Source organism: Leiobunum rupestre, chromosome 1 (assembly GCF_980474605.1).
Source record: "Leiobunum rupestre chromosome 1, qqLeiRupe1.1.hap1, whole genome shotgun sequence".
Classification (NCBI taxonomy): Eukaryota; Metazoa; Arthropoda; class Arachnida; order Opiliones; family Sclerosomatidae; genus Leiobunum; species Leiobunum rupestre.
In genome coordinates this window covers 56,797,783-56,811,405 of record NC_143384.1, presented here as the reverse complement: position 1 = coordinate 56,811,405, position 13,623 = coordinate 56,797,783, and the positions used below count along the sequence as shown (strand labels likewise).

At 34.8% G+C, this 13,623-nt stretch overlaps 1 protein-coding gene across 2 annotated transcripts in view; it reads right to left on the bottom strand.

Moving 5' to 3' along the window:
- LOC149963337 (uncharacterized) overlaps nucleotides 1-13,623 on the bottom strand; it is a 30,307-nt gene that overhangs the window by 11,550 nt on the left and 5,134 nt on the right. For both annotated transcript variants that reach the window (XM_090170564.1, XM_090170563.1), the window contains 6 exons: nucleotides 13,164-13,288; nucleotides 11,448-11,743; nucleotides 10,103-10,219; nucleotides 9,955-10,041; nucleotides 6,359-6,676; nucleotides 5,240-5,440 (listed from right to left, as the gene is read on the bottom strand). In XM_090170564.1, the coding sequence (XP_090026690.1) occupies nucleotides 5,240-5,440; nucleotides 6,359-6,676; nucleotides 9,955-10,041; nucleotides 10,103-10,219; nucleotides 11,448-11,743; nucleotides 13,164-13,288 (1,144 nt within the window). The remainder of the gene's footprint in view (nucleotides 1-5,239; nucleotides 5,441-6,358; nucleotides 6,677-9,954; nucleotides 10,042-10,102; nucleotides 10,220-11,447; nucleotides 11,744-13,163; nucleotides 13,289-13,623) is intronic.

Genomic DNA, 13,623 nt, shown 5'->3' with positions numbered 1-13,623 from the left:
TAAACAAAATATTCAAAACCTCTGTAAATCAAATATCTGGTTTTGACGGGGGACTGCAGTCCCTGCCTGTAGTACAAATTGGCCTAACGGTGGGTATTTTGACTGTGGGCCACCACCTCTACTTCTCGTCCCGTTTTATATTTAGTAACACGCTTCAATCTTGGATAAATAATAGTAGCTCTTACATGAATATATCACACTATAGTTCCGCGTGCATTTGCTAAGTGTTTGTTACGGGTTCTGCATTGTAGAAGGCTACGTGTTACGGGAGTTTCGGAGATTCTCCGCTAACTTCACCGAAGCGGCGCTGCTGTCGCAAAAGCCATTTGCTGGTCAGGTTTTTTTCCAAGTGATATATCCAGGTAGGAACTACTATTATTGATCCAAGCTTCATTTAACACGGTCTTCTGTCGTGCTATATTACAACTTCGCAAATCAGCAAAGTATTTACTCCAAACTCTAATTTGAAATTTAAATAAAGAAATTCAACCAGAGTCTTGATAACAAGTTATTAATCCATTCGTAGTCTTAATAACAAGTATTTATATTCCATTGGTGATCTTTACAAGTATTTATTTTATTGGTAGTCTTGACCACAAGTATTTTTTCCATTGGAAGTCTTGACAAAAAGTATTAATTCCATCAGTAGTCTTGAAAATAAATATGTACATCATTGGTAATCTCGAAAGCAAGCATTAAATCCATTGGTTGTCTTGATAAAAAGTAAAAATTCCATTTGTAGTCTTCATAACAATTCCTTATACCATTGGTAGTTTTGGAAAAAAGTATTTATTCCAATAATAGTCTTGACAACAATTACTTATTCCGTTGGTAGTCTTGATCTTCATAACAATTACTTATTCCGTTAGTAGTTTCGGTACTTATTCCATTGGTAGTCTTAACAACAATTATTCTTTCTATTGGAGGTATTGGCAACAACTACTTATTACATTGGTAGTCTTAACTATAAGTATTTATTCTATTGGTAGTCTTAACAACAAGTATTTATTCAATTGGTAGTCTTGACAACAAATATTTGTTTCCATTGGAAGTTTAGACAATAAGTATTTATTCCATTAGCGGTTTTGACAATAAGTATTTATTCCATTAGTGGTCTTGACAATAAGTATTTATTCCATTAGTGGTCTTGACAATAAGTATTTATTCCATTAGTGGTCTTGCCAATAAGTATTTATTCCATTAGTGGTCTTGACAATAAGTATTTATTCCATTAGTGGTCTTGACAATAAGTATTTATTCCATTAGTGGTCTTGACAATAAGTATTTATTCCATTAGTGGTCTTGACAATAAGTATTTATTCCATAAGTGGTCTTGACAATAAGTATTTATTCCATTAGTGGTCTTGACAATAAGTATTTATTCCATTAGTGGTCTTGACAATAAGTATTTATTCCATTAGTGGTCTTGACAATAAGTATTTATTCCATTAGTGGTCTTGACAATAAGTATTTATTCCATTAGTGGTCTTGACAATAAGTATTTATTCCATTAGTGGTCTTGACAATAAGTATTTATTCCATTAGTGGTCTTGACAATAAGTATTTATTCCATTAGTGGTCTTGACAATAAGTATTTATTCCATAAGTGGTCTTGACAATAAGTATTTATTCCATTAGTGGTCTTGATAATAAGTATTTATTCCAAAAGTATCCTTACCAAAAAATCGGTAGCCCAAATATTGTCATCAAAGTATTTTTCGTGAGATCAATTGTTTTCTAATGGAAGCCAGATAACTGCTTTACGGATTTAGAAAAAGTTGCTTATTATTCAAGTTATAAAATACCGACGAAAGACCAACAAATAATCGACAAACAGATGATCAGAAGACTAAAGGTTGCCTAACTCAATAGTCGAAAGAGCGACAAAATGGGCGAGAATCGAGTGAGCGATCAAATGGGCGAGCTTATAATGAGCGACCAAATGGGTGAGCGTCGTAAGAGCGACCAAATGGGCGAGCTTATAATGAGCGAACAAATGGGCGAGCTTCGAATGAGCGACCAAATGGGTGAGCGTCGTAAGAGCGACCAAATGGGTGGGCTTCAAATGAGCGACCAAATGGGCGAGCTTATAATGAGCGACCAAATGGGTGAGCTTATAGTGAACTTCCAAATTGGCGACCTTTGAATGAGCGACAAAATGGTCGAGCTTCGAGTAAGCAACAAAATGAGCGAGCTTACAGTGACCTACCAAATGGGCGAGCGTCGAAAGAGTGTCACATTGCGCGAATGTCAGCATAGCGGTAATATGGCCAAAATTACGACCCATGAACAAAAAGGTCAATCGTCCAACAAGTGACCCATCGTCAACATAGAAAAGAAATGGCCTAGAGTTACCAGATCCACCAATTGGTCCCGCGTTGACTCTCGATAGTGAGCCCAAACAGTCAAAACATTGAGAAAGGGGACGAATATAAAAGAAACGGAACAATAACTGAAGTACCCTATAAATGAGAATAGCACATGCTATTTTAAAACTACTTTGAACGAATATTTGATTGTTCCTACCACAAGTATAATGTTTGGATTAGATCAAGGAAAAATTATAATTAATTAAGAAATTTCAAAAAGAGATAACTCAACTGGGTAATACCAACCGAAAGTAGACTACATGTTGTCAAATTGCACATGTCAATAATAATTATTTTAGATGAGTTTAATAATCGTCGTCTGAAATAACAAAGCAAATAGCATTTGGTATTAATTTGAAAAAAATGCTTCATAGTAAACCGCTTGCTTTTTTAAACATTGATATCTATTAGAATATTTTTTTACTACAATTGCTGCTATAAGATAATTCATAATAATAATTTAGGCTTCTTCTAAGAATGGATATCCAAAAGGGTCCCTTTAAACTGCGTGGAACCTCGGCAAGTCTTATCATGCATTTAAAATAACTTTAGAAAAGCTAACAACGGCTCTGATTAAACCGTGCGAGTATGTGATTCCGGGAACAAAAAATGTTACTCCATTGATTTTTGGAGAGAAGCAATTCGAAAAGATACTACACATTGATCTTAGTCAAATGACAAAGAAGCTGATAAGCTGTACGATAGTAAAGAACGAATACTACTCATAAATTAATTTCTACGACCATCCGAAAAATATTTTCATACACTTTATTCAAATATTTTTAATAAAAGTAAGGTAATTTTTAAATTATTAGCGATGGTGAGTTAGTAATTGGCACCAGTTATTGCGTCAACTACTAACTAACTAGGGTCAGTAGCGTAAATAAGGCACCCGCAAACGGGAGGGCCCTAGAGCTTCATGGGCTCTGTAATTTTTTATCAAATTATATGCTAAATAACGGATAAAATCCCGAACATTGCTTTGATAGGGCCTCGGAGTTCTTAGCTACGCCACTGGTGAGTGTTATAGCAGCTTCTGGAAGTAAGTTTATGGTTTCCTTGTTCTCAGCTCCTGTAAACAACCTAAAAGTTGTCAACTGGATGATAACAATAATATATGAACTAGAGAAGCCTTTAAATGTCAAAACGGTTTTTTGGGTACAGTGTCATAGTAACTCAAGAAGTAAGTAAATTGTCTATTTGCTGTTCTCAACCTATAAATTGTCAACTAGCTGATAACAATAATATATCAACTAAATTACAGTTTATATGTCAACATGGATTTTGGGGTAGAGTGTCATAACAACTCAAATAAGTGAAAAAATTGTCCATTTGCTGTTCTCAACTTATAAACAACCAATAAATTGTGAACTGGCATTATATGAACTAGATTAGAGTTTAAATGTCAAAATGGTTTCTTAGGTAGAGTGGCATAGCAACTCAATGAAGTAGAAAAATTGTCTATTTGTTGTTCTCAACTTTCGAACAACCAGTAAATCGGGTAAAAGTTGTTTCGCGTCGAACGATTTTCTTTAGACAATTTTCTTGGTTGTCTATAGTTGAGAATAAGTTGTAGATTTTAAGAGAAGTCAATTAACGGTAGCTCAACGGTAGTCTTTTAGTTGTTTAAATTTTTGTAAGGGTAGTCTTGAAAATAAGTATTTTTGTTTTCTGTTTTAAATCTCGTACCGCCAAGAAAGCATATTTGCCGAAGTACAGCGATTTTTTTAATTAAATTTGTACGGTCTTCTTTACCCTTTTGTCGTTATATATCATTGGTAGTCTTGACAATAAGTATTTATTACAAAGGTAGTCTTGAATATAAGTATTTATTCCAAAAGTAGTCTTGAAAATAAGTATTTATTCCAAAAGTAGTCTTGAAAATAAGTATTTATTCCAAAAGTAGTCTTGAAAATAAGTATATATATCATTGGTAGTCTTGACAATAAGCATTAAATCCATTGGTTGTCTTGATAACAAGTAAATATTCAATTTGTAGTTCTCATAACATTTACTTTTTCAATTGATCATTTTGGCCAAAAGTATTTATTCCAATAATAGTCTTAACAAATAACAACAAGTACTTATTCCGTTGGTAGTCTTGATAACAATTACTTATTCCGTTAGTTGTTTTGGTACTTATTCCGTTAGTAGTCTTGATAACCAGTAATTATTCCGTTAGTAGTCTTAACAAATAGTATTATTCAATTCGCAGTATTGGCAACTAGTACTTATTACATTGGTAGGTTTAACAACAAGTATTTTTTTCCTATGGAAGTCTTGACAATAAGTATTTATTTCATAAGTGTTCTTGACTTTAAGTTCTTATTCCATTTGTAGTCGTCATAACAAGTACTTATTCCATTTGTAGTTCTCATAGCAAGTACTTATTCCATTTGTAGTCCTCATAACAAGTACTTATTCCATTTGTAGTCCTCATAAAAATACCTTATTCCATTTGAAGTCATCATAACAAGACCTTATTCTTTTTGTAGTCCTCATAACAAGACTTATTCCATTTGTAGTTCTTATAATAAGTACTTATTCCATTGACAGTTTTGACAACAAGTATTTTTCCCTTTGGCAGTCTTGACAACAAGTATCCTTTCTATTGTTAGTCTTGACAACAAGTATTTTTTCTTTAGTAGTCTTGACAACAAGTATTTATTTAATTTCAACAAGCATTTATTCAATTCGTAGTCTTGGCCATGCGTATTTTTAAAACGTAAATCGCGGTCCACCCCTTTAACTCGGTCACGCCACTAGCACCCTCATTGAAGTGTCACTTATTGTATTAAAGTGAATAAGAAAGTAAAACACGTACAAATATAACTTTTTATAAAATTATAAGAATGACGGAATCAACTTACTTTACCACTTTTAGGGTCAATTTGATAGAGAGCAGTTGGGGTGCAAGGCGTTCCCGTTACCAGATAAATAGTTCCATCCGGTGAAGATGCAATTGTTTTGGTGGGAAGCAATTTTCCGCAGACTGAAGGGTCAGCAGAGTCTACTAAATTAATTGGTATTGCTTTTTGTTCCAAAGTTACTGTATTCACTGAGCTCAGATCCTTCACAAAAAAATTAATACAATGTAAAAGTAGCCCATTTCTAAATATTTAACTAACTAGCTATCTTTCTAACAAAGTATTATAAAACTGTCTTACTCTTTCATAGTTACCATTATTTTGATTCGCCTGTTTTTTAGCACATTTATCGTTTCGAAGCTCGATACTCGAGAGTCGAGACTCAGAAAAAGATAGTTTAGATTTCTATTGTACCAATTCAATCCCGCTCTCCAAAGCAAGAAACGATAAGTGGCTCAAAAACAATGGCCCTAAACTGGCCTAAAGCCAAATTTGGGAAGTAACAATGCGCTTAACACCTTTCAATACGAAAGCCATTCAAACGGTTATGTTCTACATGATTGGTCGAAGTTTTAGAGAATGGTACGAATTAAACTATTTTTATTCAATTTAATTTAATTCGTCTTAATGGTATGCAATTTAATATGTTTATACAATTTCGCACGACATATTTGGAAAGTCCTGAGTTTTGAGAAATATCCTCGTTATTCCTGATCTTGTTGGGGGAATTCTTATTATTTTTTAATTAAATATATCTGTAAGGTATTAAACAAAGGCAATAAATTCCATTTAATTCTAATTTATTCATAAGATCAATAACGATAACAAAATGACTGAAAAACTCCAAGGATACTCTCAAAAACTTCCTTAAAGGGAGTATGAACTAATCAAAATTCAAAAATCAATTTCTAACACGCACAACATTAATTTTTTTTACGAAACTAGTGCCTATCAGCCCTCGCTTCTGTTGAACTTTGTGTTAGTAAATTCAAATTCGGTGAACGAGTTATTCCTGATTGCATTACCATAGTAAACAGTTTTTACTTTCGAATTGCGATGAAACTCTTTGGTGAAACTCTCGTACATATAAGGCCGAGTTTTCTAAGAAAGTTTAATACTTACGTTTCCGAAAAAGCCCAGAACTTCCTTGGTGTCTTTAGGACCGAAAGCGTATCCATCAATTCCAAAAACCCATTGAGCGCCGCCAATTTCGGATGAGACCGGGAACACATTGATCACCGGTTTGCCTTTGCCTTCGTATTTGTACAGGTTCCACCAGTCCGATCGGTCGTCCACGAAGAACATGGCGCCGTCAGAAGAGAACCTTGGCAGCGTGGAACTACTGGCATCATTGTCAGCGACACTAAATTTTGTTGTCTCTATTATAGATGTTCCTTTGGCATCAAGATCGGCTACAAATATGTCGGTTGAATCCCAAGGCTTTATTTCACAAATAACCAAAATATTATACCACGTGGAAAATAGAGACCAGTCGGTCCGACCTTTTTGGGCCCGAGCCGACCGAAAATAACAGAATACATTTTGCACGACCTGACAAGGTCCTTGAAAAACAATTACCAAATCCGACCCGACCCTAAAAAATATAAAATATATACTATCGGCCTGATCCGGCTAGGGATTGCAATTGCTGGATCCCTCATCCAGCAATCCAGCTGGATCCAGCGCATTTTTTGGTCTGCTGGATCCAGCTATGCGGTTTCGCAAGTAATTAACTTTTAAATAATTGGCTCATAAACCGCTTTGCTAGGTGCGCTACGGCCCTGCGTGAGACAAGACCATCAATACCATTTGTTTCTTGAGATTGTTTTAAAAAAGGCCTCTTGTATTAATGTATGTGGTTTAATATTTTTTAAAAGTAGTTAGTTGCCAGTATTTACAATACAGTCTGGTTTATTTGTAATTGTCTGCATTATTCTTCCAAGATGTCAACAAGAATCCCCTTAACTAGTTGGTGTAGATAGATACCCCAACCCACGTGCGTTACAAATTATACAAACGTAATTGATTTAATCCTTTAAACTACTTCAAGACTAATATTTTATAACTTCTAATTCTAAGAAGACTTTTCCATAACAGAGCTCTCACGAGGGGTTTTACAATTTTTTGGTGTGTCTGTTGGCAAAGTGTATTCACCGCGTTGGCAGTTTCATGAACTTTGGAAAAGCTTCACCGGGACAAAACCGGTGTAACGGCTAAACTCCTCGTTACATCTGATATATTTTTTAACTTTAACGCACACCGTAACGACGGTTTTGACTTACTTGTTAGTGTAAACCAGCTTTTGAACGTTTGTATTCGAATTCGTGCTTTTGTAATGTTTTGTGTACTGTGTGTTAGTGTTTAGACAAGGGTGAATGTTGTGTATGTTCTGTAACTATGGGGCTTCTTCTCTCCAACTCCTAATTTTGTTGCAACGATACTTATACAAACAACTTTGGGAAAATTCCGTCTACATTTAAGTTTTTATGAACACATTAACGTCATTTATTCTATATTATGTATTATATATATTAATTTAATCAACAAGATTTTTATTATTTAGATTAAATTAAAATTAATTGAAAACTTCCGAGGAGAGGTATATTTTGGGTTTCTAACTTGTTGGGCATTTTTGAAATTTGTTTTTAAAGATATAAATTGCTGGATCCGCGTTGGATCCAGCGGGATTGATGTCGGTCCAGCAAAAATCCAGCTGGATGGAAAACCCTGCTGGATTGCAATCCCTAGTTCCGGCCCACAAAAATAAAATTACATTTTCCCTTCCCGACCCGACCTAAGTTCCCGACTGATATATAACAACTGATTGATCTTAATTCCAAAGAATTTGAAGCTCTACAATTACCATTTTAAAAAACCACCGATGTGTCACTAAAATTTTTTTCTTATGATTATCGATACTTTAAATAATATTTAATTATTATTATCACCACCAAACTAAATAGTGTTATCCATTATTCGAAAACCCTGACATTCAACGCGCAAAGCTACCAAATTTCCAAGGTCAAACCCGATCAGATGTCAAATTACGAAAGTAAAATAAATGTATGTGAGTCATGAAAGGAGTCGAGTCAAATGTTCTTGAATGACTATGTGAAAAAGAATTATATAAAATTGTAACGAAAAATGTAAGGCATATACGCTAGATATCAAATTTAATCAAATAACCCCTTGCAATTAAAATATTAAATAATATGGTTTTAAAGTCAGTGACAGCGCTTCCAGTTTCCTGCAGGTGCACGCGCTGGTAGCGTAGGCCTGCCGGCGACGATGGTTCCCATTGTCACTGCCTTTAGTTCATTTCGCGAAGAGGGACCCCCTGGCCAGAGCCCTTCCTAAACGATTCGGCCCAAACTATATTGACTCGCTTTCCATTTCGGGATTGGCGGGTTAATCCCCTAACCCCTTCAGTAGAAAACACGATTCCCATCATTTCCTTTTTTTTATTTAAGAAACCAAAAATAACGAGGGTGCCAAGCCTCTTTTATACCATACATGAATATATAAAAACTTTTCCAAAATGTACTGTATTTTGTAAAACGGATATTGGTGTGCGCGAGTTTTGTGGAATGTGTAGTTGGGATTTTTGAAGAAAAACCCAATGTCGTAGGGGTGACGTTTTTCATGAACGACTATCTTTCGGACTCTACGGAGAGACAGTAAATCGGAGTGACCGGCCCAGAGGAAGGTGAAGGCAAAAATCTCTCAGAGCCTTTTGAGTGTCGAGCCGCGATTTAAAATATGCGAGACATCCCTGATTAATGTGCGTCGCGTAAACGTCGTTCGGGTGAAATGTGCAATTCTTAAAAAGATAAACCAAATTACCGCGGTCGTCCCCAGTGAGTGCCGTACCAGCCAGAATCGGACGCCGGCTCCAAGCATGGACACCATCAGCAAGCGCAACTCGAACGTTGGAAGAATGGACCACCGCCACTATAGAGCTTCGCTCGGATAATATAAGTATATTATAAAACTTACAAAACTCAATCTCTGATTGGTTTGGCCTTGCTGCCGTTAATGTAACCTTCGAACGGACCCATATGGGCCGTTATCTTGTTTTAAATTGTGCTAGTCTTGGTAATGCTCATAAAGCGTTAATATTTTCCCCCTAATGTTTAAGTGTGCACACACCACTGAATGTGGTTAAGATTAAGGCCCCCTATTCGTTTAAAGAAAATCATTTCATTAAAATTAATTAATTTCAAATGTCAGTTATGCAATTTGATTCCATTAAATATGTGAATGTTTTTGGCAACCCTCTAAAATCTGGTTTACTCCTTATTTTAATTAATTTAGTATTTAAAAATTCCCCTAGACAACGTTTCCTTTAATTTTGATACCGCTAACCCCGAAAGTTAAGCGAGTTAACCCGGGCCATCATTTTTAATGTGGAGGTTAAAATATTCGAATAAGCTTATTGAGCCTAACGTGCTCTCATTTACGTACCCGACCTATTGGGCTTAATGCCCAACTTTTACGAACTGAATAGGCTTATCCATGTGGTTAAAGTATAATAATTAAAAATCCTCTACAAAATATATAAATGTTTGCTTTTCTGTAGTTTTTAGTTTCCATTAGAAATGATATCATCGCGTAGGGTAAGGGAAATATCAACTATTATTATGTATCAAAGAAGAAGCCCGAACCAACATTTCTTCCCGAGAAAAGTGTAGAAAAACATTTGAAACCTATAAACTTACCATATTTGGATGGTTCCATTGGACCCACATCAGTTTTCGACCATCAGAACTGACAACAGGTGACATGTAAAAATCTGCCCCTGAAACCTAGTGCGGGCATTTTTTAAATACAATTGGCGTCTTTTTTGATTGGTTTTCGAAACGTTACCAAAATAAATTGTTCTTGAGTTTCTGCGTCGATTGAGACGATCGTGTTCTCACTTTCGGAGGCATTTTTTGCCTGCACAACCGTGAAGTCTTCACGGACTGTCACTATTTTCTTTAACTGAAAAATACCACATTTTACTTAAAATAAAGGTGGGGTGGCGGAGTGGATAGCACTTTCGCCTCGCAGTAAGAGGAGCCGGGTTCGATCCCAGCTTGTGGCACTGACTTGTGAGTGAAAATTTGGAACTATTACAGTTCCCAACTGGTTGAAGGGGATTTACCATTATCATAAATACTTGTGGGAGTTAACGGTAAGCTGTTGACTCACGCGCCATGAAGGGCTTGCCACCACCCTTCTACGCTTTGTAACTCGGCTACCTGAAAGTTGTTCGATGACTTAGGCCTAAGATGGTGCACTGGGTATTAGCCTAGCTTATTATTATTATTATTATTAGCTATTTCTGAAAGGCATTTTTAAGATTACGGAAAAAATTAAAACATTAAATATTCTAAATTAGATGAGAATTTCTCTACTCCGAACTAGTGTAGTATACAATCTAACTTATTTCCGATAAAAAACCAACTTTTAATTTAGTAGGAGTTAATTTTATCACCGTCCATAACTAGAGATATACAGGATGTTTCAAATTTCTCGATCAGCCCATTGTTTTTCCAAAAAGCGAATATAATTTTGATTCAATAATATCTTTTAACCTTAATCACATATGTTTAATTTTTTTACCATGGTTAATAACTAATTTAATAATAAATTTTTTCCATCGACAGATACTTCATGGTACTATTTTTATTTTTTAAAACATTTAAAACATTTTACGCAAGCTTTCGTCTTGTCAATACAAAATTATTTATTATACAAATCCGTTACATATATTTAAATTTTAAGTTATTTTAGAAAGTACCAATTTCATGATCTCATAACCTAGTGAAAAATAGTCCATTGTCGATCAAATTGAATAATTTTGTCTTTAAGTTTATTTTCAAAACTTTGAAGACATTTGGGTGATTCTAGGTTTGCATTTTTTGTTTCAAGAACAATGATTTGATCGAGCAATTTGAAACACGCTGTATAACGCAGGATTTGATCAAAGAAGACATTTCTTTACAACAAAGTATACTTTTCAATAAAACGCTCGGTCAGGTAAAACTACCGTGGGTTCGATTTCTGGCCGAAGCGATCTGAGCTAGTAACTCTGATCTGGAAACATGTATTTTTTGGTTATAAAGATATCTCTTATAAATCATAATACATGAGAAAAATATATATATATCTTATTTAATTTCTTAGCTCCGTCTCGATAAAACTGTCGAAAAACTGAATTTCTTACCGATGGAATAAAGTGTCCGTCAGCGTACATGTATTTTCCTTGTTTGTCTTCCGTGACCGCTTCCGGTTCTGCGCCAGGGCTGCTTTGACGGTACAGTCGCTGGTCATTGAAATTGCTGAAGTACAAGACCCCGTCTTCGGTCACGAAAAATGCCCCTCCGCCGTATTCGTTGGCTCTCGTTCGAACATTGAAACCCTGAGGAGTCCAGTTTACTATTTTTTGTTCTACTGGATTGTACGAACAAACCACCGAACGACCACCTTCCGAAGGTCTTGCTTCGGACCAATAAATCACTCCTGAATAACATTTTGTAAATATTATTTAATGTTGATGTTAGTGTATTTGATTTGCTCTAGAAGTTTAATCCTTTGCTGATTATATTTTTTAAATTAAATCAACAAGGAGGGAAATTTCTCAGGCTACAAAACTGCTTTTAAAAAATATAATTAAAGTATAATTTAATTCGCAAGAAATATTTAATAGTTAAAAAATCAAGCTCGTGCTTGTTTGAGAAAGGTTATCCACACCGTCGGTCGGTCGTATGTTTAAGATGGACAGATATACGTGGCGCCACCTACTGGTGGTCAAATCTACGATATATAAGTCTTAAAGTATCGTTAAAATAAAGTTTTATATATTTCAACTATATAAAACTTAAACATTTTTAATAATTTTTACGTAAAGGTATCAGCCCATTACACCACTGGTGTACTGCATAGACGCAGTGGTTGCTGAACATTTTAAATGAAAGGCTAAGGATTGTTTTAGTATATTACGCCACCCTAAGATGGCGCCACGGATTTTATTACCTTTTGCAATATATATTTAAAATATTCTCAGACGTAATAATCTTCTCATTTATTATTTTCTATCTCTATAAAAGAAATAATCGAAATGGATTTCACGGAATCATAGCTATATAACTCCATGGTGAATGTATTTAACACCTGAAACATTTATTTAACGGGCATCAAAAATGCACGCGATATGATCACGTATCACGCATGTTTAAATAATTTTAATCTGTCCTTTGATTGTTACATTTTTATTAACTAATTTCTTTTCTTAAAAACATTTTAAAGGTTGAGATCTTCATTTTGGAAGTCGAAATAGTTATTATCAAGGCCGAGATCGCGTTTTACTATAGATTGCCCATTTGGGTACCGATGGTGTCTTTATTAAGCAATTGTTTCAATATATATTCCTCTTAACTAACTTGAGTTACATAATGAAATAGTTTTCAACCGAATCATAATATGACTTATATCATGAATTTATTCATTTACCGTAGGCTATAGCTATGGTACCTTCATCTTCAAAAGGAGGTTGGACTAACTTTTGATTTACGTCATTCAACGTTTTAAATAAACCAATCGGAGGTTACGATTTTATTTTCGGAATTCGAAGAGCGCGCCCTTAAAAAATCGTCTGCTTCAATGCTTTCACCATCGTCCTTTCTTTGCGGGTTTGTTTATAGTCAGGGCGGTTTAATTTGTTATTTAAATAAGTTTGAAAGTTAGTTTCAATGTTTTCTCTTCTAATATGGAATGTTCAAAGGTGGATCCTTTAAAACTTATTCTTTCCACTGCTTGTGATACTCACAACAACCGAAAACTAATTCGAAGTTTATTGACCAACCTCGTTTTGACGAGGATGCTAACAGCACTAAAGCTGATCCATATTCATAAATTCATGCTTATATTACTAAAATATTACCTTTGCCATCAACATCAATATCTCCCGAAATCGAAATTCCACTCTCTGCAATAATGTCACTTGTAATAGGAGATTTCCACGACCCATAGTTGGCCGTTTGCAAACCATATTGCCCTTCAGAGTGTCTGTAATTAAATCAATTGAATTATTGAAAGCCTTGGCAACTCATGAAAATTCATAAATATTGCCTAAACAGTGTAATACGGCATTGGAAGAGGCGATTGTAATAAGCTCTTCAGTAAAACCTTCTCCTATTTATCTTACTCTTGAACAGCTAAGATCACTGTGTAGAATTCCAAATTAAAAATATAAGTAGGATAACTTGCCACTAGCCTCTGCCAAAATTTAAAAACGTTTTTACAAATAACCAAAACAAGATAAACCTATTCGGATTCGTCGCATTTTAGTTTGCAAATAAAAAGATTTTAAAGGGAATCACGTTGCAAAGCGGTTAAGCTAT